A 25,431-nucleotide genomic window follows, 5' to 3' on the forward strand; every position below is an offset into this window, starting at 1 on the left:
AATGAGGGGCATAGATGCCAAGCCACTGGAAGGGGCATAAGGAGTGGGAAGCTGCTGTCTATCCTGGTGATTCATTTTCTTGTTGAAGCTGCCAGAAGGCAGTATGAGTTTGTTCCCAACCTAGAGGAAATGAGGTACTGGCTGTTTTACCCATCATTTTAGGGACCATTTCCTTGTGGAGAACTCCATTCAGGTATCTTTACCATGTGGATCTGAGAACTTATTTTTAACTTTTGGAACATAGTCCCTTGTATCCTGGGTTGACCTTGAACTTGTTTGTAGCCAAGGATAACCTTGAAGTCTGGATCCTCTTACCTCTACCTCACTTATTGGAATTATAAGTGAGTACCACCAAGCCTGGCTAGAGACCCTCTTTTTATGGAACAAACAAACAAACAAACAAACAAACACTTTTGGGTGCTTCTATCTAACCAAGAAAGACCCTCAACAAAATTAAAAATCACAAAGGAAATGTTAAGCAGAGACCAGTCTTTAACGTCATCAGAATTTAGTTGCTATGAGTGATCTATACATTGACTGGAGGCACTGGCTTTTCAGAGCTCAGTTTCCTCACTTTGCTGGACAAGCTCTGAAGAGTGCCAGTATTTTCTATACTTCTACAATGCTTCAAAATCTTTAAGCCAGCAGCATATTGTACCAGTGGCTCTTATTCTTGAAATAGCCCCATTTAGGACCCTCGTAAGTTATGAGGGTACAATAGCCACAAAGCTCACCTGAGTGAAATTTTATTTGTTTTATATTTATTCATTTAGGCAGGGTCTCATGTAGCCTCTCCTGGCCTTGAACTCACTATATATTCAGATTCCCCTCTCAAGAGTTGGGATTACAAGTGTGAGCTATGATGTTCAGCTTTGAGTGAGGTTTTGAACTTGCTTAATGTCTAGGTTGCTTTGTGCTCAGTTTGAAATGGTAACAAGCCCTGTAGTGATGCCTTCCCTTAGTTTTGAAGGTTTACAAGTGACCAGAAGATGAAATGCCAAGACAAATGGCTGAGTATGGTGACAGATTAACACAGGTGGATAAAGGTCATCAAACATCTTGTTAACCCTGCCTGGATCATTACAAAATGTACGTGTATATTCAAATATCACATGTCCCCAAAATATGTACAATTATTATCTGCCATCAAAAATAAAATCCAAGTGACAGCTCTCATCTCCCACATCAGCTGTTAGTAGCAGGGCCATTTCTGGAGGCCCTGGCAGACAATGCTCTGAAAAAAAGTGACAGGTGTCATAGAGGGAAGTAAGACCAAATGCATACTAGATGTACCCTATGCCCCTCTGAAACTTGGGGTTCTCTTTTGTAAGAGTAAATAATGAGGTTATTAAAACTTGATATTGTAATGTTGTATATTAAAATAGACACTGCCAAGACTGGGACTTGGAGCACTAGGAAGGTAAAAAGATTAGATTGTTTAGTGTCATTCTTGTTTACATAGCTAGTTCAAAGCCAGTCAGGGATACATGAGACCTTGCCAAAAAAAGAAAAAAAAAAGGCTAGTGTTCTCAATAAAAGGAAACCTTCACTCCTTCCCTGCATGAGCTGACCCTCCCTCCTCCATTGAGGCTGTTGGTTTGATGTTTTCATGTGTCACTGGGTGGTAAGAAGCTTCTTGGGCACACATGCCTCAATGCCAAGTTTGACTCTCACTCAGGTGTCTCAGTTTCTGAGTTGCTTAAGATTCCTAAGTACATATACTTTAGGAGGAAAAAATCTCATTTTTGGCAGAACTGCTCTTCAATGAACTACAGAGCCTTATAATTTGGACTGGGAAGCAGAATTACAAACTGCAAACACTAGGCAACGTCTTTGATTTGCACAGATACTTTGTTCAGCCTCAGTGGCAATAAGTTATCAAGACACATGGGAACCAGGACAGTAAATAATTTTCATGTTTAAATTAAATGTTTCATGATGTTTTAACTCACAAAATTGGAAAATATTATATAATGATTTATTAAACAAAAAACATATTTAGTCAAACTGCCAACCGGGAAGAAGAAAAGAGTGAGAAGCTTCCATGTTTAAAGCCTCAAAAGAAATAATAGACAGTAAGCCCCATGGTCCTTGCATAGAACTATGTCTAGGGGACTGGAGCTGGGGCCAAGACTAGGTTGGCAGCATGCTTACTTAGAATGCATGAAACCCCATGTTCCATCTTTAACACTGCGTAAACTTGGCATACATCTCTCATCACCTCTAAGGTGAAAGCAGGCGTATCAGAAATTCAAGGCTGCATAGTGAGTATGAGGCTAGCCTGGTCTACATGAGCCCCTACCTCAAAAAAAACAAAACAAAAAACAAAACAAAACAAAACAACCAAACAACAAAAAAGTAAAATAAGTAAAATATATCTAGATTAATTCTGATAAACAGCTTGTTTGCATGCATCATGTTTTCTGGAAATGTCCTTGACTGTCAGTAGAATTTAATTTCAGTAAAGTGAGTACCTGGTTTTGTCTACTTTCTAGGCAAAGATCTGAAAACACACACGGTAGGAAATTTTCTGTACTCTTGGTTAAGTCCTGGGATATAGTTTCAGTATCCAGGAAAGCAGGACGTTGAGAAAACATGATTCACTGCCCCAAGCAGTATGGTACCACCCCAGGTTCCAGAGCTCTTTGGCCTGAGGTTTCCTGCCATTAGATTTGGGGGGTAGGGGAGTTCTGCTAGTTTGTTGTGACAAGCTTTCTAAAGCAACTATTTAACATGTTTTGGCCCAATACTTTTTGTCCTTTTGGGGGGAGAAGAGGTGTCATGTCATTCTTCTTTCTATTGTTTTGCTCTCCAAAGGAATAGGCACTTTAGTTCCCTAAGGCTTACCAAATAGGCAGTTGTAACACAATGCTCAGTTTTCTTCTTTCTCTAAATTTAATATATAATTAGTATATAAATGTACACACTTCCTACCTGCTTCTTACAGAAGCAAAGCTTACCAGAAGTAATCTGTTAATATCATAAAATCAACTTCACCACGTGGATATAAAAACTGATATAATTTGGATGGAAAAAATGTCCACTTGGAGGCCAACTCTGCCTCTCTCAGCTCTGAAGTCCTGGTTTCAGATTCCTACTGTTGGAAAGGGTCTCCTTGCTCTCTGCTTACTGTAAGATTATTTAGAAAATGATAACTTAAATCTTAGAAGGTACTAGAAAGTGGGATGACCCCAACATCTTTAATAAGAACAGAGTTAATGGAATAATAGCCATCAGGTTTGGGATTTTTATGAAAACGTTTAATTCAACTGCTTCTTTGGAATGTGTAGTTTCGAGCTTAAGTTACAGTTCATTCTAGGTGGTTTTTATGCTACTCAGAGAATACAAATGTCATTTCAAGTTAAGGCTTCGCTGTTCATTTTGAAACAATTTACAAGTGTCATACATATCATCATAGAAAATAAAAATTTCTGTAAAAAAAATTTGCACAAAATTTTATGAGGGTACAAAACATGAAGCAATAATATACCAGAAAATGAGACATCTTACTACGGAAAGTCTTATAGATTTCAATAAAGAAAAAATATGTTATTTTACACCTTTAAAAATTACGAAACAATCTAAAACAATATAAACTGAACATTTTGTAACACTGCCTTTACAAATTAATAACTTTATAAACATATAACTTTTAAATATATTTATCAGTGCAAGGTACTTTAAAATTTAAAGTTGCAGTATCATTTTTCCTTGGCTGAGGACAATGGTCAAGTTTGTCATCTTAGAAACAAAGTCTTACTTAATGCTCCCCTGCCCCGCAGTATGATTATAACAAGTGAATTGATGCCTCTGGGAATAAAAAACGTATTCTTTATTTTAGTGATCAATACTTTCCTGGAAAAAAGACATTCTCAATTCCATTAAACCAGGATGAACAAAAACCATTTGTCCAGGAAGCAAATGTGATCTCTAAGAAATATAAATGAATGAGACCTACAGCCACACAAAGAAGGAAAAGAGCTGGGTTTCTTACAGGCAGCCCATCAAGACAGAAATCTGCCAGTTGGGGGCTGCTTTGGGTTAAGATATTTACCTCTTTGTGCTGTTGAGGCAAACGTCTTGCCAGTCATAAGGTAGGCTTTTTTCTTTATGAGCCATTGGAAGTTTCGAGAAGCATTCATTAAAATTTATTTTTTCAGGGTTTCTGCTGAATGGATTGCTCTCAACATTTGTTTTGATTTTATGTACCCCTTCTGACTGTTCTTAAAATAGTTTTGCCTCAGGCATCAGGATTATTGTTTATTCCTTAAATGAGCTATTCTTTTCATTATCCTCCTCTGACCCAATAACAAAACAAGAAGGTTTTCAGGGCTCATTTTGCATATTTGGATGTAAAGTTTTCACGTCCTTTTAGACTTGGGGATTTTATTCAGTGTTTCCTGTGGGTCTCATCTGAAAGTCAGTTGGTATTCTTTTCTCTTTCAACTTATGATTTCCGTTAGATGCAAACATTCATGTCAAACATCAATCTAATCAGGATGTATGAGCACATGGCTTAAGGAAAAAAGATACTGTTACTTTAACCAGTTAACAAGAAACCCAAAGTTAGACTCTGGAGGACAAAGTTATGAATTCCTCTTATTTAATTATCTTAAAACATAAAGTCTAGTAAAATTGTTCGCCATTGCCAGCAGGTTAAAGCTGCAAGATTCATTCTGGACAGTGGCAAATGCTTCGATTTCCAGAGGAAAAGGACAGAAGAAGGAAAGAAAGAACCAAGAGTTTGTATTTGAAAATACATCCCATAGGAAAGAACAACAAGAGAGAACATTGCAGCTTTATACAAAGGGTCAAGAGACATTGACATTGAACTTCAGAAAAAAGCAGAATGATTAAGCCACATTGCCAGGTCTTCAGAGCCCTTGCCTTCCCGGGGTTGGCATAGCACACTAAAATATACTTTCTTTTTAGTCAGTGGGCCACCAGGTCTGATTGAAGAGAAGGGTTTTCACCAGAAACAGAGTGGGTCATCCACGGGACACAAGGAACCAGTACAAACAAAAAGGCACTTGAGAGGACGAAGACTAGCCAGTGCCGAAGACTTTTGTGGTGGTCATCAGCGGGACACCCAGGTGCTAGCAGTTTGGTGGCTGCAGGGTATGGTATTCTGAATGGAGGTCACAAACACGAGATTCAGTACAACACTGGAAAACATCAAGAAAATCTGTCGGTATTGCTTGGTAAACAGAGCTGACACGCTATATGGGTACTGAGGCCACAGTACTTTGCAAACAAAATAGTCTAATTCCTTTTCTTTTTTCTTTTTTTCTGTGCTCGCTTCAGGTAGCGATGCAAAGGTGGACGTTGATGTCCCCTGAAATGTGGTTATGCTAATATGCTCTAGGCACTGGGCTACAGGTCACATGTCCATCAAAAGGGCCCACTGAACAAAGCCTAGTGCCAGCATCTTGGATTTTGCAGTTTCCGAGAAGAATCCACCACAGGGTAAGGAGAAATAGGGGGAAAAGGGGGCAAGTAGGATGAACCATGAAGTCAGTCACACTTGGTCTCAACTGGCTTCTGATTACCCAAACGAAACCAAGAAGAAAGCAGGCTGTACATGATTCCTGTTGTTACCGCAGTCACCTGCTTGTGTCTGTAGGTGATGCTCATTGAAGCTCCTGAGAAAAGCCTGACATGGCATCATGGATGCCCGACCGAGCTTACAGTAAAAGCGGAGTAACAGAGTCCCCGCCCTTCCCAGCTTACAGTGAAAGCAGAGTAACAGAGTCCCTGCACCTCCACTGTTCTCCTGCTGCGCTCCTCCCTTGTTCCCTCCAGCTCCGTGCTTTCACGCCTCTGAGTAATTGCTCTGTGGGTTCAGTTTATCTTTTTTCAACTTTACACCATCCACAAGTTCAAAGTTATAGTTCTCCAGGGCAGATAGGTTCCTTTCTGACATCCCATTGTGCCAACAGGCACAATACAGCACAACTCCACAGACTGCACCCAAGAGCACTCCCAGAGCACTCATGGCTATGATGGTGATCAGGATGGGATCCAGGGTCTTAAGCACATTGCCTGGCTTCCTGGAGATGTTCTTGTCACCTTCCCCTTCTCCTTCATATCCTGGAGTACTCCCTAAGGAAGGAGACAATATTGGCTCATGATCACTGAGAAGCTACAAGCAAGTACACAGAAAATCAGGAATAAAGGGAAGGGTCTAGGAGGCATTGTATGTTCCAGTTCATGGGGTCTGGAGGGGTGAGAGGTGAGGGTGTTGGAATTTAGAGATGGACACTAAATTCATTACCTAGTCTAAATCACTCTAGACCGACAGATGTGTTTATAGCTCTTATCCAATTAGTCATTGATGAGACAAGGCCTCAAAAGCTTGCTAGGCAATAGTTTTACCAGCTGAGCTCCAGCCTCAGATGTGCAGGCATAAAGTTTTGTCAAATTTCTGTCACATAGTTATCTAGTGTGTTTGACAGGTAGATTAAAACATTCTCCTGACCCCGCACCCCCAGCCCCACAAGCAGTCTCAGGACAGTGCCATTATGGGATGCTGTTCCTAGTATTCCCATGGATTTATACACATAAAACTGTGACCATCCCTCAAACTCAAGTAATACTGAAAGGGAGACTTTTTTTCTGAGTAAGTCACTACCTACTCCTGTCATGCAGAAAGGACTGTGGCATGGACTGAGAAACAGTGTTTGTGTTGTGCCAAATAGAAGACATTTAATAATCAGTGTGTTCACTGCCCTGGTAGTGTTGCTGGAGCCTGTCATGCTGCTCTGCAAAGGAGTCACTGGGGATGTGTTTGCTTTAGAGTGGAACATGAGAAGTTATTAGCATGGGAGCTTTGAGCCTAATTACCTGGTACTAGGAGCAGGACTGAAATGCTAATGGGCAGCTTGTGTGGTGTTTACTTAATGGCGCTCTGATCAACTGAGATTCCAATCAGCAAAACTAAAAATATGAGATGCGAGTCCCTAAACGGGAAAACAAGCCTTGGGGGCATATTAATATGGTCTCCCTTGATGAAAGATTGTTTTGAAACAACTTCTAATAAAGTTTACAGCTGTGTGGATTTGGTAATGTGCTAATATTTGCAACAACACAGAACTATGTTTATTATTTCTATCAGTTTATGACATAGAGTAGGACCATGTTTCCAATGGCAGTAGATAGCAATGGTACCTCACTGCCTGTGCTAGCTGTGAGCAGTGCTGGTCAGGTTTGGAAGCTTCCAGGATCTACCAATGATACTATGTCTTTCATCTGAACCCTGAGAATTGCCAATCAAACACCCAAGGCTATCTCCAATTAGCTGTGCTACTGATGTTTCAGTCCTGCTGTCTGTCAAATGGGTGTAAACTTGTCCCATGGAACCATTCTGAGAGTTCAAGATGACATTCCTTTGTTACATGGAATGTAAAGTAGTTCCTTAGTAGGTCCTATCCTCAGTGTCACCATAGACTGTGGGGCCAGGGAAAGAAAACAGGACAAGATCCTCAGAGAAGCTAAGCTCTCTGCTCTCCTCAAGATTATTATACTTAGGAGGTAAACAGACACAACAATGTGTTGGCTTCAAATGATTATATGAATAGTCTCTACAATTTTCAATTTTGTGATTGTGTTTCAGGGACAAAGCTCAGGCAGGAAGGGATGGAGCATACTACTGGGAGTACAACCTTACAGTGTCACCTCTAGGCAGCTAGGGACAGACAATGATCTAATCCACACCCACTTGCCAAGCACAGGGACACATTTTATCTGAACTGCCTGGATACACTAGTGTATTTAGGATTCCAGAGACATTTTTTTTTTTTTTTACAAATAACAAAAATCATAGGAAATTAAAAGTCACTGATCAGTAAGATGAATTTACCTGTTTCATCAATTTTAATTTCTGTGTTCTTTTTATCTAGGTCTGTTGGTTCTGACAAGAAAAAGAAAAGAGATGTTTAAACTGCCAATAAAACAAAACAGACAGGATGCACAGCAACCCTCCAACCCTTCTGCTGGGCTTCCATAGTTCAGATAGGAAAATGTCTGGTTATATGGCTCAGAAATGCTGTTAAGGCACTGTAAAGGGACAGGAGAAGGTTTTGGCATGTGGAATGTAGAAGACTCATGAAAAAACGAGAAAGACAGTAAGAATGGACCCATCACTATGAGGGTATAGTGTGCTGATGGCTGCTTCCTACTGTTGGTCAGTGTTAAACTGGCTTTTGATATAGCACAATGACTCTTTGAGCTAGGAAACTTCTTGTGATTTATCAAAAATAAATAAAATAATAAAATTGTATGGTGCCTCAGGATTGGGAACAGTCTGAGCCCTGTATTCTTCAATTTAAAATGTTGTCTAGGAAACTTCTTGTGATTTATCAAAAATAAATAAAATAATAAAATTGTATGGTGCCTCAGGATTAGGAACAGTCTGAGCCCTGTATTCTTCAATTTAAAATATTGTCTAACACATAATAAGTACGTTTGTAAACTTGTACAAATGAGTGGCTCATCTGTAGTTGGTATTAGTAACCTAGGTTGCTAGGTTGCTCAATAAGATATATTTGGTGAATATATAATTACATGTGAAGGTCAGAGGTTAATATCAAGTGTCATTTTTCAATTTCTTTTCATCTATGCTTTTGAGACAGGGTCTCTCACTGAACCTGGAGCTCACTGACTGGTGGATTGGCTGGCCCATGTGCTCAGGGATCTACCTGTAACTTCCTCCCCTGTGCTGAGAGTACATATGTGTGCTGCTGTGCCTGGGTACTAGGAATCCCAGCTCACCTCTTAAGCTTGTCTCACCAGCCCTTTCAGATGACTCTTTATTGGTATATCTAAGTAGGCAAAAGCCACTAAAGGATAAAGTGCACAAGATCAATGTCCATATAACTCCCTGGATCACTTGACACATTGCTTTGTATATAGTACGTAGCCAGTTAGAACTTGCTGGCCTGAACTGAGTTGTTTGTTTGTTTGTTTTCATTCATGGAATTTGCTCTTCTATCCCTGAAACAACCCCTTCTTAGTCTCAGCTTGGAAGAGGAACACAGTATTATACATACCATGCTAACTATAGGAAATATACACTTGAATTGCCAGATAGCCATAGAAATGAGTAATTTATAAAAACAATGTCAACTGAACTATTAAACTATATGATTTTGCAAAGCTGCTGGATAGGGTGGCATTGACGAGGTTTCTTTATGTAGAATGAAAAAGCAGACCATTATTTACTGCTTTTCTTCCTTTAGTTTCTTCAATTGATGGTATCAGATTATTGCTCCTTTAAGGATTACATATATTCAATGTATTGCATAATAAAAGACTTGTAAGTTGTAGAAAAGACCAAAACCCATTGCAGCTAACAGGCCTCCTTTGTCTTCAATTTGCCCAGCAGGCTTATTCCATTCTGTTATAATTAACGGACTATTATATAATGATATATAACAAAAGTTTCAGTGTAGCAAATGGAACCTAAGACTAATTACTGTGCTATTACATTGTCATTAGTGATGCTATTTGTAATTATGGATCAAGATCTGGGGAATATGAATTGGCTTTCTCTGTCCGACTTTCATCTGTGGATTGTAGAAGGCCATCATGACAACCCTGTTAGGCAGATCTCTGAATGGCCATTACCTGCCAAGTCACATCAGCTAGCACAGAGCCAGAGGCAGCTACTTATTTATAATGCAATGATGAATGTTGGTGTCTGTGACTCACTGACAATGTAATCTTAATTAAATTCTCTGTGATCAACATGTCCGAAGGCCCACAGTTTCGTTTCCATGCTCAGATATGGGAATAGTACAGATGTCTGAGTGTTCTACTCTCCACCAAAATGTTATCAAAAGGCAGATATGACTTCAAAGCCACAGTCTTTGGATTCTGGAGGCATCAATCAGACTTCCTAAGTGACTAGGTAGACAAGGAAGTAAGTGAAGATGAACTGACCTACATTTATCCCCTTTTATCTTGCATGTGTATTCTGGTCTAAATGCTAAGGCAAAGTCCATCACATGCTAAGGATCCTGCCAGATCTAAGAACTTTGTTCACTTCCAGCCCAAACCCATCCTTACTTGCACAGTCTTCCTGAGAAATATGGTTGTTAATACTGATATCATCCACAGCAATTCCACCGAGGTTTCCTTTTCCGATTTCACCTTCAAAAATAACCTGAAAAAAAAAAGATGGTTTTCATGATGTTTTAAAGTTCTGTCTTCTGCATCAATGTTTACTCATTGAAGCATTGGTATAAGTTTACGATACTGCATGCAAGTTAAATTCATGAGATTGCAAAAATGTTAGTTACCCATTCTCTATCAGTGGCAGAGACTATTCAAATCTCTGCTCACATGCAGTTTTCAAAAGATAAAGTTTAAAAGGGAAGAAAATATTTAAATGAAAGGGATGGTATCTATGATATCTCAGAAGTAAGTTATGATGCAGAATTTTTTTCTTTTCTCTGATGTCCTCTAATAGATAGTGGGATATGTCACCAATCCAAACATCACAGAGACAAGAGTTCAGGGTTGTGAAGAATTTCACACATTATCCCAGTGTCCTGAAAGCCCCAGCCTTCCTTTTGTGGAAGGGTGCATACCTGATACAGTTTCAGAGATTTGTGCAGCAAGACACGTCCTTCTTTCCAGTGGTCTCCTTGGTGCCCAACCACCATCCAGACCAGTTGATCATATTCTTCTGGTTTCTGGTAGCGCAGTTTAACCCTCAGTGTACCCACATGAGAGCCGGACATGTGATACCAGAAGGTCATGCAGTGGGCAGAGCTCTGGGAATAGACCACAGGGCTCACCAGGCGGGCTACTTTGCCTTTCTGATTTTCATCAGCTTGGGAATAGATGAAGTTGCCATCTCCTGCTGAGGCAAAACTCTGTGTCAGGAAGATGAGCAAAATTTCTACAGCTCTTTTCTCTCTCTCCTATCAAGTACTACCCAGAAACACATTCTCCTGGGTTGGGTACCAAGGAACCAAGCAGCCAGTGGAGAGAGCAGATGCAATTATTGGGAACCCCATAGGTACTGGTGGCCATACTCAAAGAGGCTTTAAATAGACTGTTTACCTGGATTGTAGTATCAGGGGGAACTAGGCTACATATTATATCTGTCTTCATACTATCAAAGGTAGGCTCTAAGCACAGTCTATCTACAGACTTTGAAGAAAGTGTCTGACTAATGTTTAAGCACATCTATTTACACTCAGATACCCTGGGCATTAGCTGAGATGTTAACTGTTCTCTGGGAAGCAACCTATTGGCTGCTTAATTTTTTTTTTGCTATTACACTTTTCATATATGTATATATGTATATGATGTATATGTATATGATGTATATGTATATGATGTATATGTATATGATGTATATGTATATGATGTATATGTATCATATGTGCATGTGTATATATGCATGTGCTTCTATAGTCAAGTGCATGCATGTGTGTGGAAGTTCATACTATGTTTGTAGAAGATAGAGAACAACCTTGGGTATTATTTTTCAGGTGCTAACCACTTTGTTTTTTGAGACAGAATCTTAACAACTTACAGCTCCAAAAACAGATAGGCTTGCTGGCCAGCAAACTCACAGCAAACACCTGTCCCTAGAGCTAGGAAAACAAGTGTAAGTCATCACATCTGGTTTGTTTGGTTTTGATTTTTAAAAGATTGATTCTAGGGAATGAATTCATGTCCTTGTGTTTACAAAGCAAGCACCTTTTTTTCCTGACTGAGCCATCTTATCAATTCCTAAACATTGTTCTTATTTTCCCTTTAGTTTATGTTAACAATCTATGGATTTCTCAAGTGTGCCCAAGAGTTTGATTCTCATTTGTGAGCCTGCTTCTGTTTGCTGTGCTTCTGGCCTAAGAAGAAGCAAGTCTGCGTTTCTGAGGCTCATTTGAACATGCTGTTTTAGCAATGGTGACGTTTGTGGCGCCATAAGGACTTGCTGTTGGCTCTGCTTTAATCACCCCCAGTGGGAATGACTGTTCTTGCTTCCACCTGGTCTAAACACACAACCTGTGGGCCACCTTTTGCTCTTTGAATAGGAATCACGAACTCCCACAACTCACATGATGTAACTAGAAATGTAATGTGATGCTCAGGTCTCGGAGGGCAGCAGGGTGCTTCCTTTGCTGGCCTACAGGCTTGTAAACCTATGAGGTACCTTTTCCCTGTGCATGTGTGGGCATGTCCTCATGCTTTGTTTCAGTAGTGTCTAAGTTTTTTAGTAGCAGCTTTCCTCCCTTACTAGGCAGTCAATCTAAGCTCTCATAGATACTCTTATTAAGTCAGTGAGTGGATCCATAAATTTCCCTGACCGTTTGAGTCACGTGTGAATCTGTGTGTATGTGTGTATGTGTGTGTGTATGTGTGTGTGTGTATGTGTGTGTGTGTGTGTGTAATCAGAAATGTATGCTGGGCATTCCTTAATCACTTCTCCACTTTTTAAAGACAGGGTATCTCAGTGAACTTTGAGTCTCTGATTTGGTTAGATTGGCTGACCATCAGTCGCAAAGACCCTCTAGTCTTCCCAACAATGGGATTATAAGTACACAAGGCCACACCTGGCTTTTATGTGGGTGCTAGAGACATGAATTCAGGTCCTGTGTTTGCATGAGAGGCACTTTACTATAGAACCATTTCCTGAGGCCTCACTGGGTTCTTTTGCCCTTATAGCATGCCTTGGCCCCCGGATACCCTTCCAGCCACAATGGTTTCCACCTACAACTAGACATCAGGTCCTCCTCCTTATCCTCCTTCAGCATCCACGGACATTATGAGAAAACAAAAAACAGTATATGCTCAAGTCCTTTGGACAAAATGGTTGAGTGCAATGCACAATCTGGGTTGGTGAGTTCCAAACTTTTGAGTTTTATCAACTTCAGATAAAAAAATATTCTGAATTATGTCCATTTTGAACAAATGTTTTTCCCCCTTAAACAACACACTGTAGGACTATTCACATAATATTTGTGTTATATTAGGTACTATAATTATCTAGAGGTAAATGTAGGTAGCGTTTATGCAAATGTGCTATTTAATGTGAGGCACATATGGAAGTCAATTGTACCTATATTTGCAGTGCTGAGCACAGCAGCTGTTGGGTAAAAGACCTGCTCAAACAACATTTTTGTCAGTGAACAAAGGGAAGAAGCTGGAATCCTTTATAAGGAGGTACACAGATCAATTCCTATAGTCGAAAGCACAAAACCCTTTACATTCAAAATTAGGAATTTTACTTTAGTAATAATTTAAAAATGCTTCAACATTCAATTTGTAAGGTTCATCACTATCATTGTTTGTGAAAAGAGATTTCACTATGCAGCCTGGGCTGGTCTTGAACTTGTGGTGTTCATGCTGAGGGCCAGGATTCTAGTGAGCACCACTGTGCCTAGCTTCCAAATATTACTAAAAGTACAGGGAAGGTGTTGCAGCTCAGTTTGTGCAATGCTTGCCGAGCATGAAGTCCTGGGTTCATTTTCTATCATCATATAAATCTGGGTATGGTGGCAGATGCCTATAACCCTAGCAATCCAAAGTGAGGGCAGGAGGATTAGAAATTTAAGGTTCTCATCAGCTATAAGTGAGAACTTAAGTCCAGCTCTGGCATGAGTGAGTCCTCCTAGTCTTTTTTTTAAAAAGTGAGAATTCAGTGAGTGTCCATGTTCATGAGAGTTAGTAGGCAGGGGCTCTTTTCATCTAGACTGTTCCTTGTTAACAGTTCCATGCCAGGCATGCCTTCTTGTCTCAGATGATCCCATTTCTCTCTTGCAGTGGGAGGCTCTTTCTAGTTAAGGCAGAGCTAGCTGCCAGTCAGTCTCAGCAACTGGGAGAACAAAGGAGCCACGTAGTCCAAAGGAATCATACTTCTCTACCACAAATCTAAGAAACATATTCCTCTTAGAATTTCCCAGAGCAGGAAGTGCTGGTGTTTTTCCTCTCAGACACTTTATCAGACTCTGGGTCGGGAACTGTGTCTTCATTTTCTCAATTAGCACTCTGCTTCTGTGAGCCTTTTAGCTTTTGTCTCTGGCTAACATAGCTTTTCAACCTCTTTGAATGTCAGGTCCTACTGAGCCATTTCACTTCACTTTGCATCCATTTTCCCACCATTACTGCCTTCATCTCAGCTAATTGCATTTAGTTAATCTGATGCCATTTATGTGTACAGTGCCATTTACAGTCAAAGTATTTTAAGTTTTCTAAAACCGCTTGTCTTAAGATTCAATGGAAAGTGTCTCGGAATTGAAGGAGTCCAATTTTATCCAATTTCCTTGTCACTCTCATTAGGAAAGGAGGTGGCCGTGGCAGAAAGAGGCCTCTTCAGCTTACCATGTGCTTATATTCACCATGCAAAAGTGAACAGCAGAATGGAAAAGGGGTGGAATACCTCCTACCCATATGGAAGCCCACAAGCCAGTCACCTCCTAGACTGAATTTGGGGGTCCTTCAGTATCCCAAATACTCAATTTAGGGGTCTTTTGATGAACCTCTGCTGAATACAGTTCAGGAATGTGGTGCTGCTGCTGCTGCTGGTGGTGGTGGTGCTGCTGCTGCTGCTGCTGGTGTGTGTGTGTGTGTGTGTGTGTGTGTGTGTGTGTAGTGAGTGTGTCTCTGTGTCAGAACCTCATGTAGGGTAAAGAAACCAGGATCAGGGTGGGAAGGAACACACTGAATTATCTGTCTGTACTCATTCCTGTCCCAGTAATTCCTTGTAGGAGGAAAGTACAGGTTGAGAGCTGGAATATGGGCTAGGTTGAAAGATGTCTTCTGTAATAGAGTATTACCCCACATTGCTGTCCCTTTACTTCAGGGTACTAGAGAAGAAGCACCAGGATGATACCAGGATGATGTACTATGCTTAATGTTTACTGGCGCAGAGTCTAGGATGCAGATATCACTGGTGAAATTTGATTATGCACAGTGTGACCCCCCCCCCCCCCATGCAGTTATTCCTTTTCTGAGTCAGGACCTCACATAGTCCATGCAGGTTTGGAACTCAGTGTGTAGCCAAGATGACTTTGACCTTCTGATCCTGTTTGCCCCCATCTGAGTGCCAGGACTTCTAGCATGTATCATGTCTGGTTTTAAGCTGTTTTATTCCTTGCTACTGAAAATGGTTCAAGTTGTTCTCGGAAAAAGTTTGGAAAAATATAATGAGCTTGAGTTCACTGGATATATCTAATGTGGGCCTGACATGGTTACCCCATCCTTGCTAACTTGTTTTTTCAGCCCATAGCCAGACTCAATTAGAATTCCTCTTCTTGCCCCAAGCCTCTTTCTACTAAGGAAAGAATCCTTGACAATTCCAGGAAAAAAAAAAAAAAAGAATTGCGAGAGAATGCTTCTAGTATTTCCTATCATCCATAAAGTTAAAGGTGTCAGGAATCTTCCCTGGTAACCAAAGATGTGCCAAGCATGGAGCCATGGTGGCATTCTTACCTGTATGGTCCTGAATGGGCCCTGTCTTGCTGGTCAGCACACTCCACCTGAGCTGTGCCTGGTTGTCATGTTCCCAGTGGCAGAATGTTTTGTGAGAGCCCCAGCCAAACTCGCAGTTAAAACCATATGTCGGGAACTCTTCAGTGGGAAAGGATAGACAGACATAAGGGAAGAAGAATTAACCATCAGGATCAGGAAGGCCATTAATACTCTCCCGGGCATCATTTATTTTAATTCCATATTTGCTCTAAAGCTATGGAAAATCCACAAAACCCAGTGTTACCAAGTAACTAACAGCTGTATGAACATGCTAAAATGCAAAATCACATTTAGTATTATCATTCTTTCTTTCTTTCTTTCTTTTCTTTCTTTCTTTCTCTCTTTCTTTCTTTCTATCCATATTTAAAAAGATTATCGATTGCCCATTAAATTGGGTTTATGTAAGATTTCTAGGAAGTCTACTTTCCAAGGTACATGTGTACAAAACATCAGTGGTATTTTCCCTAGTTGCACAACAGTCAATATGAAAAATAATATTATTGAACCATAAAAATTGATAAGCACCAGTGATAGAAATCTTACTAGAGATTAGCTACAAGTATCTGAAGCTGGGATGTGATTTGGCAGGAAGCCTGGCCCTGAGTCTCACTTCTCATCACACCAGCTTATGGCCAAAGCCTTGTGTCAGGAAGGAATAACTAAAGCATTTTGCTGAGATTATTTTTTCTTCTTCTGTGCTTTCCATCAGATTAATTTCAGAATAAGTCTCTCTCTCTCTCTCTCTCTCTCTCTCTCTCTCTCTGTGTGTGTGTGTGTGTGTGTATGTATTTCTAAATTTGCATATAAATTGTTTGCCCCACTTAAAACCTCAATTTGAGGTCACGTAAATCCAAAATTCATTTACACATCGACTCTTCAGATATGCTTTTTAAAATCTTCCAAATGTTTACTTTGGAAGCTGAAGGCATAAATGGGTTTGCAGGAAGGTGTCTGACCTTACAGCTCTTTAACCCGAAAGCCTTTCATTTACTCAACTCAGAGAGAGAGAGAGAGAGAGAGAGAGAGAGAGAGAGAGAGAGAGAGGGAGAGGGAGAGGGAGAGGGAGAGGGAGAGGGAGAGGGAGAGGGAGAGGGAGAGGGAGAGGGAGAGGGAGAGGGAGAGGGAGAGGGAGAGGGAGAGGGAGAGGGAGAGGGAGAGGGAGAGGGAGAGGGAGAGGGAGAGGGAGAGGTGAGAGGGAGAGGGAGAGGGAGAGGGAGAGAGAGAGAGAGAGAGAGAGAGAGAGAGAGAGAGGAGAGGGAGAGGGAGAGGGAGAGAGAGAGAGAGAGAGAGAGAGAGAGAGAGAGAGAGAGAGAGAGAGATCAGTGATATGATAGGGTTTTGTTTGGGGGAGGAGTCAGCAGAAGCTAAAAACATTCCCAAAGATGAGATCTTTGTTCAGACCCAGGCAGAGCAAGCCTGAAATTAGTTGTCCACAAGATGGCAGTATTGAGTTGGATAGAGCCACATCACGGGTGTCTGTCCAACTGAAGCAGAGTCTCAAAAAGATCGTACAATGAAGGAAAGCAAGCTATTATGGGCTGCCTTAGGGTCAGGCAGAGACCACGTCTTTTTTTTTTGAGCATTTCTTTAACTTGCCCAAGTGTTTAATACGAAGTTCTTCAAGTCCTTTTAGTTGCTCTTCCAGTTCTTTCCAGTGCCCCTTCCCCCACTGAAGGGGTTTTAATAGAAAGATTTTTTTTAAATAAATAAGAATGATTTACCATGCATATTTTAGTTTCCATGGAATTCTTTTCAAGTGTTAGTGTCAGATTTTTGGAAGGAACTCACTATATGAATAATCAGAAGGAAGTGGGAGTATAAGTCCTTATAATCAGGAGGTAATGTGACTTCTCAAAGGGTGGGCAGAGTTGGTTCCAAAAGAGAAGTTGGTCACATGATGTGAGCATTTGCACACAGTCAGCTAGCACAAAAAGACACCCTGAGTGTCAAAGGAGAGGGAGTTTTCATGTGTAAGATATTGAAGCATGAAGTGGAATTTCATAAGGCTCAAAAATCTCTCCTGACTTACTGCCCTTGGGCAGCAAAACTGACTTTCACAGACAGCATGGTCAACATCCTTGCCCTGGAATGTACTGTTGTGTAACCTCATGGTAGGAAATGTTGATGTGAAATTGTGAGGTTTTGACTTTTTTTTTTTTTTTTTTTTGCTTCAGTCTGCTTTGTAAGATATGCAAGAGGGCAGAAAAGCTTCATAAGTGTTTCCATCTACTTTGCTAACACATAAAATTTGCTCTCTGGTCCAGAAAACCACACTGTGCATTATGTTGGCTAACATTCTGATGGCATCGTAAAGCATATGAACTTGGCATTTTAGAAATGGCCAAGACAAGGAGAAAGACGTTTCTCACATTTCTCTTCTCAGTGTATAGTGGTCCAGTTTTATCTTTCAGTGACCTGGCCAGTCCTAAAATTTAACTAAGGGGCCCACCTTACATAGTATTGAATCCTCCTTGTCTACAGGTCTTGTTTAATAACTTATGGCTATCTTATTTTCAAAAAAAATCAATGCATTTCAAAAGGGCTGGGATCTGGATTGTGGAACTCAGTACTGACAATTCACCTTGGATATGAAGGTGACTAAACATTCAGACATTTGTAGAGGGAAAAACAAACAAACAAAACCAAAAAACCAAAAAAAAAAAAAAAAAACTGCATAAGGATCAGGAAAGAAGCAAAAAATGGAGAAAGAAGAAAGTTAAGTGGAGGAAAGATATGAAGATACAGGGACCCTGATGGCTAAGCTTTTAAATTATTACTCAGGCCCTGGAGTTGTGCACAGTTCTCATTAAATTCAATAGTAATAATTGGACTAAATCCCTTCTTAAAAATAGCAGGAAACAATATTCTGAACTTAAAACAAATTTATGGCCTCTGTGAGCAAATGCCAGCTGTGCTGCTGAAAGGATCTTGCCTGCAGTTGGGTCATTAAGCACAGGATGTAAGCAAGGATTTAATTTTCAAGTCAAGGCTCCTCTCTAGCATGATCACTGCTTGGTTATCAGCTGGTCCTAAAGTTCAAGCAAACGGGGTATGGAAGCCCATACAATCATAAGTCACCAACGTACTGTGAGCTGCCATGTGATGTGGAAAGACCCTCAGAGGGTGAAAGTCCTTTGCAAAGAGAACTGCATTAAACAGAGGGGTCTGTCTAAGCATGAACAGCGTTTTATGCCTCTAATAACAACCTACACAGTATACGGATATTGTATTCCTGCTGAGTTTATTGTATTGATCAGAATCCTCAAGATGAATCTCTCTCCTCTATGTATGTATGTGTGTGTGTGTGTGCACATGCTCATGTATGTGTGCATGTCTATGTGTAAGTCAGAGATCAATTTCAGATGTTATTCTTCAGGAACCATCCATCTTGTGTATTGTGACTGGATCTCACTGGGGCCTGGAACTTGCCAAGTAGGCTAGGCCTGCTAGTCAGCGAGCCACTGGGATATCTGCCTGTTTCCACCTCTGAGCCTGCTTCATATACCCTGTTTCTGTGTGGAATCTGATGATGGAACTCAGGTCCTCATGCTTGCACAGCAGAGGTAAGTGCTTGCAGAGACTCAATGGGATGTCCACTCAGACCTTGAAACAAAATCTTAAGATTCTGCCTAGTTTGTAACTCTTCAAGAAAACGGAATTTTCATGAAGACATAGGGTCTCACTGGGGCCTGGAACTTGCCAAGTAGGCTAGGCCTGCTAGTCAGCGAGCCACTGGGATATCTGCCTGTTTTCACCTCTGAGCCTGCTTCATATACCCTGTTTCTGTGTGGAATCTGATGATGGAACTACCTGTCTATCTGTCTGCGGCTACCTGTGAGGTGTAGGAGGTCTGTATACATCAAGTTTTAGGTGTGGTCAGCCTCACCTTGAGCTAGACCTCTGTCTGGAAGCACATTCCATCCCTGTGAGGCCCATGCAGTGACCTAACCAAAAGTTTACAGTAAACATATAGCTTTTAAAGTTCTACAGTTCATGACCCTCCAGTGAGGAGGTGATATATAACTCAGACAATGGAATAAACAGGAAACCATATAGACATTCCTTATCTCTATGATCAGCCAGGCTGATTGAACCAGTCTTTGTATAGATGGTGGTAACAACAAATCTTACTGATTCATGCTCTGTACATCTGTCCTCTGACTTTGGCAGACCCTAAGATTGGGCTGACAACCCCCTGTTTATAAGACCTTTACTAGCATGACTGAGGGGTCCTGTTGAAAGCAAATGTGTTATCAAAACCTCTCCTGGTGTGGTCACCATGACTCTCACTTTCATTCATTTTGAAGATAGCAATGCTCATTTAATAGAGGAGAAGAGAGACTAATGAAGCAGCAAGAGAAGAGACTAAATGAACAGCTAAAATGTACACGGCGTCATCACAACTTCATATCATATATTCACTTTGTCCTCTTCCTGATAGAGGTGCAAAGACAGTATATTGAGAGCCATAGTCCTACAGCCTCACCCCCACAGAGAAGCCCCACTTGGAACATGCAGACCAGGGCTTTCCTCCTGGTAATAGACAGGTAAGAGAAAAATATTTGCAAACAGACACTGCCTTTCCCGTTGTCACCAGACTATTAAAACAATATTGTAATTCCCCCATGAATCTAATTCTAGGAGGAGGAAGGCTGAAGCCTGGCCCAGCTGGAGGGAGAACTTGGTTTCTGGGAAGACTTCTCACAGGCTTATGGTATACTTCTTCCCCTCTATTTAAACATAAACCTCACAACTGAATCTCTAAGATGGAGTTGAAGGTCTCTGGACCTCTTCCCAATATGTCTGCATTGAATAAATAATCTTTCTCTGCTTGTCACTATTACTTGTTTGTTTGAATGGCCTGTTGAGGATGGGTGGTCAAACCTAGTTTACTATGGCTGCCAGGGCCTGGGCTCAGAGCACCTAGCAACATTTTAAGCTACAGCCCCAAAGTCAAATTACAACAGGTATGAGCATAACACAGCATTTGGGGGATTTAGGTGACTTCCTTTGCCTAATGTCTGAGGGGTTTGGGGCTATGAAGGAGCAAGCATTTTGTCAGCTGAACTGAAAACTGGGGGAAAGTTCCACAGAAGTTTGTCTTACAGTTTGATCAGGTCAATGGTAACAGTGGCCTTTAAGGAAGCATGCTAATTAGGGAAGTCCTTTCTAGTCCTTTGTGAGGCAGTCAGTGTGGAGGAAACACTGATACACACCACACGGTCCATTAATAAATGACTGCAGAGGCCAAGGCTGAGTGAACTTCAATAAAGGAAATGGAAGAATCTGGGAAGTTGACCCTCTCACCTTCCTCTAATGATTAACTCCAAAGTATTTTAAAAAAATCCCTCTGGTTGCTTATACAACTGCTTCCCTTCATGTGAGTCTGTGGGAAGAGTGTCACAGAATACTAACAGAAAACAAAAGAGGGCAGCCTTTGATAACCCGCACGGTTGGGCGTACAGAGTCCTTGAGTTTTCCTCTGAGCTAGAGGATAAGGGGGATGTTCTCAGGGTGCTTCTCTGCCCGGCACAGTGTAAACCTTGGTTTCCTGAGCCAGTCTTGTGGCACACCCTCTGTAAGTGCTGTTGTAAAACTGCCAACTCTGTGGCAGGCACAACAGACAAACTTTGCGCTTCTTGATTTTGCAGAATGGTGATGAAAATAAATAGTTAGGCTGTGGCTTGTGAGATTTCCTTCTTCTAGTTTGCAAACACAGGCCACATCAGAGCTGTGCTGTAATTAAACAAAGTATGTCTCTCAATTCCCTGGGGGAGGGACTTGAGCTGGGACTTGTCATTAAGCAATGACTGATAAAGAAGGGAACCCTGTTCACTGGGGCTTACTGGGGACCAAAAGCATGTGGCCTTTACAGCTTTGCTGCTCTCCTAGGCCTTTAGAGCAACTGAAGCCAGAAAGCTTAGTGACACTTTTGGGGGAGTGGGATTGGAAGGGGTAGATGGAATATAGACACCTGAGATTTTGATACCTGATTGGATGGTGCTGTCTATAATGGTTGGCTTCTCTGTGGCCAAGACAGTGGTGCCTCCTGAAAAATAAGAGCAGCAGCATACGAGAATAAGAAAACAGATGTATTGTACAACAATGTTACAAGCTCACATCTTTACACATTTCCCACAGAAAACACTTTAGTTTCTGCCAGGACCAATCACACTTGACTGTTTCTCGGTCTAATATCTAATTCAAATAACATTACCATAGATTGTTTTGTTTTAATTTTATGTATGTTTTGCGTATGCTTACATGTGTGTGCGGATTCGAGTTAAGTGTGAAGGGGCATGTGTGTGTGGATGCCAGAAGATCATCTAAGGTGTCACGTCAGAAATATCACTTAGCTCCTTTGAAACAGGATTATACAAGTAGACTAGATAGGCTGGCTAGTCCCAAGTCCCAGGGATTCATTCCCCTAACTACAAGCTTGTTGTCACTACACTCAGCTGTGTGTGTGTGTGTGTGTGTGTGTTCGTGTGTGTTCTAGGGGCTGACGTCAGGTCCTCAGACTTGACAGGAAGCCTCTTACCAACTGATCCATAGTCCCAACTCTAATGGCATTACTTAAAAATAAACTTACACATTTGTTTTACAATTTTTAAATGAACAAATAAACATTGTCTTTATGGTGTATAATCTCTCTCTCTCTCTCTCTCTCTCTCTCTCTCTCTCTCTCTCTCTCTCTCACACACACACACACACACACAAGCTAAATTGCACTAATTAGCAAATACATTACCCTATATCCCATACCTCGCTTTTTTTACTAGTTGTGGTAGTGAAAATTCTTGTAGCAATTTTCAAGTATGCCATGCATCCTGGCACGTTTTATCATAAAGAATCCAGAAGGCATGAGGAGTTGGGGACTTTATTCTAAGGCTAAACACAGAATTCTGTTTCAACAGTGAAAGGGCAGGGCTGTATCCTTCTCACTGACTTAAGTATTAAACTTGACCTATACCTTGAAGCATTCAATGTTTTCCAGAGTTTGAGAAGTGCCTTCAGGGAAGTCACGAGGTCAGTCCCCATGAGGTATTTTTAAAACTGAAGGTTTAAAATGGATGGCACTGGTTCTTCCTGTTTTATTCTTTCCCTTGGCACAGCTGTTTATTTTTTCCAAGAACAAATATTCTGCTCAGAATGTTTTGGAGAAGTAGTGGAAGGTATCTGAAAGCAAAAGGAATAAACACTTCTTCCCAATCCCAAGGAATTAGAGGATTGAACAGTAATGTGAATACTTTCAGCTTTGATTCAGCCTAGGACTTCCTTAGAAATCTCTGTCAGGGGATGGATTGTAGCTTTTTGCAGACTTTTTCTTCTGCATGGTTGTTCTGCCTTCACCACTCACCATCAGTTTAGGTTGTTCTAAGTAGCATTCTCTCACTGTGTGTGTGTGTGTGTGTGTATTGCTTGCATATGAGGATACATTCATACGTACACATGTGTATGAGGGTGTTCATGAATGTGTGTGATACAGTGTCCAGAAACAAGAGGCTAATCTCAGATATCAATCTTACCTTGCTCTATTACCTTAGAGATGGGATCTGTCTCTAAGACCTGGGGCTTGCTGGTTAGACTAGGTTGGCTAGCCATCAAGTCCAAGGGACCCTCCTGTCTATGCATGCCCAGTGTTGGGATCACAAGCTCATAGCACTATACCTCATTCTTATGAAGCAAGACTTCTACTAATTCCTCCCAGTCCTAAACAGTGTTCTCAAACTTGCCACAAGAATAACCTTGATTACTCATTGTAGTTTCCTATTTATCCCCTCTGGGACCTCAGTGGGAACAGAATCTCTGGGAGAAAAGGCCTTGAAATAAATTATTTTCCAGAGCTTCTCAGATGAGTCTTTGACTCACTGGGTCTGGGAAATAGTTCTGTGCTGCTTTTTTTCCAGGGGCTTAAGGGAGCCATCATTCTCTAGTGTATCTTCACATGGGCTCTAGTGCAGGTAATGGATCTTCTGTGTTACTGTGGACATATATATATAGAGATGGTGTGGAAACCAGGGGTCAGCATTGAGTGTCTTTTTCAATTGATCTCCACATTACCTTAAATTATATTTTAAATGCACTAGTGACTTCTCTCTCTCTCTCTCTCTGTCTGTCTCTGTCTCTGTCTCTGTCTCTCTCTCTCTCTTTCTCTCTCTCTCTCTGTATGTGTGTATGTATGTATGTGTGTGTGTGTGTGTGTGTGTGTAAGCCAGAGGGCACTGGATCCCATATCACTGGAGTTATGGGCAGCTGTAAGTTGTCTGACATGGATGCTGGGACCAAAACTCAAATTTTATACAAGCTTTAAACCACTGAGCCCTTTCCAGACCTCTCTATTTTATTTCTGAGTTAGAGCCTCTTAATGATCCTAGAGTTTGCTGATTTGGCTAAACAAACTGGCCAACTGTTGCAGAAGATCCTGTCTCTGCCTCTCTTGCATTGGGATTGCTGTACACACTGGCACATCTGACCTTTTACATGTATTCTGGGATCTGAGCTCAGGACCTCAGGATTGTGTAGTAAGTGCATTATCTGCTAAGTCATCTCCCTAGTCCCAAGGAATTGATCTTTATTCCAGAGTATAAACCTGGCCTACTTAGGGTGGGGGCATGGATAGACTGCAGGATGTTCTGCCTCACTTCATGCATGTCTGTGATGATCTCTGCATAGGCCTGTCCCTTTCCTACAGCTCCACAGACCAGAATACAGATTAAATATGCTGTGATGCATTACAGAGCTACAATATTTTGCTTTTGGAACATCTTGTGGTTTCTGAGCTGATCCTTTGCACCACCATGTTCCACTCCCAGAGTGCAAATGCTAAAGGAGGATCACATGCACATGGCCTCAGTAAAGTAGGCAGGCACTGGAAAGGAGGGATTATGCACACTGAGAGTTAAGGAGTTTCTGATAGCAGGATTGGATGGAGGCCAGAATACATTAACATACTGTCCCCAGTAGTCTGAAAGGAGAGAGATTCAAGGTGAACAGTCACTTTCATATCTGATATGCATGATCAGTTTTGTTACAGGCTGTAAGCTGAATTCCGCTGTTGGGTCCTCATGGCTCAAGGTGAAATTTCACCTCCTACTGCTTTTCAAAAGAGTTTGCAGTTGAGCAACTTCAGGGGTGAATCTTAACCTTGGCCAGAAAGCATAGAGACACAGGTTAGGTTAGAGTTCACCTAACATGGTGCATAGTTCAGCTGAATGTTAGCATCATTTGTAAGTAATAGCTTTTGCCTGGGGTATTTGTTCATGCCATCCCAGGAGAATTTGAACAACTTTTTTCCACATGCCCTGCTCTTGAGGTTCAAGTGAGAAAACTCCTGCTGGCTTTTACACTGGATACCCAAAGTTGATAGTTTTGGCCATAAACACTGTCACAGTTAGCCAAAAGGGTGATGCGAGTCTATGCTGACTAGATCAGTGTTTCTCAACCTTGTTAATTCCGAGACCTATTAATACAGTTCCTCATGTTGTGGTGGACCCAACCATAAAATTGCTACTTCATAACTGTTACCCAAGTCAAAATGTAAATACTTTTGGAGTAGAGTTTTGCCAACTCTACTTTTGAGTTTGGGGTGGGGAACTCACAGGATGAGAACCACTGCTCTAGGGGTTTAGAGGTGCTTGGATAAGGTGAACTCAGGGTGTGTGTATGTGTGTGTGTGTGTGTGTGTGTGTGTGCATGTGTTTTACATATAGAGAGTTAATTAGGTCAGAAGGTGAGTGTTTGACAGATGAAAGGTTGGGTTAGCTAGATTCTTCATAATGATTTTATGTGAGCACTACCCTTTCCTGGAAAAGAGTTTCACAGTCTCTCTCTCTCTCTCTCCCACACACACACACACACACACACACACACACACACACACACATACACTCACTCACACACACATACACACACACTTACACTTTAGTTTTTACTTTAATATAATCA

At 41.2% G+C, this 25,431-nt stretch overlaps 1 protein-coding gene across 1 annotated transcript in view; it reads right to left on the reverse strand.

Annotated features, from left to right (window-relative positions):
* Window positions 1-3,238: 3,238 nt before the first annotated feature.
* Window positions 3,239-25,431, reverse strand: part of Nrp1 (neuropilin 1) — a 151,070-nt gene continuing 128,877 nt past the window's right edge. Inside the window, exons 12-17 of the mRNA XM_052167390.1 lie at window positions 21,473-21,532; window positions 15,445-15,582; window positions 10,590-10,861; window positions 10,066-10,162; window positions 7,859-7,909; window positions 3,239-6,102 (exon numbers count right to left, since the gene is read on the reverse strand). Of these exons, the coding sequence (XP_052023350.1) occupies window positions 5,813-6,102; window positions 7,859-7,909; window positions 10,066-10,162; window positions 10,590-10,861; window positions 15,445-15,582; window positions 21,473-21,532 (908 nt within the window). The 3' untranslated portion in view covers window positions 3,239-5,812. The remainder of the gene's footprint in view (window positions 6,103-7,858; window positions 7,910-10,065; window positions 10,163-10,589; window positions 10,862-15,444; window positions 15,583-21,472; window positions 21,533-25,431) is intronic.

The sequence above is a fragment of the Apodemus sylvaticus genome, chromosome 21 (genome assembly GCF_947179515.1).
Source record: "Apodemus sylvaticus chromosome 21, mApoSyl1.1, whole genome shotgun sequence".
NCBI classification, from domain to species: Eukaryota; Metazoa; Chordata; class Mammalia; order Rodentia; family Muridae; genus Apodemus; species Apodemus sylvaticus.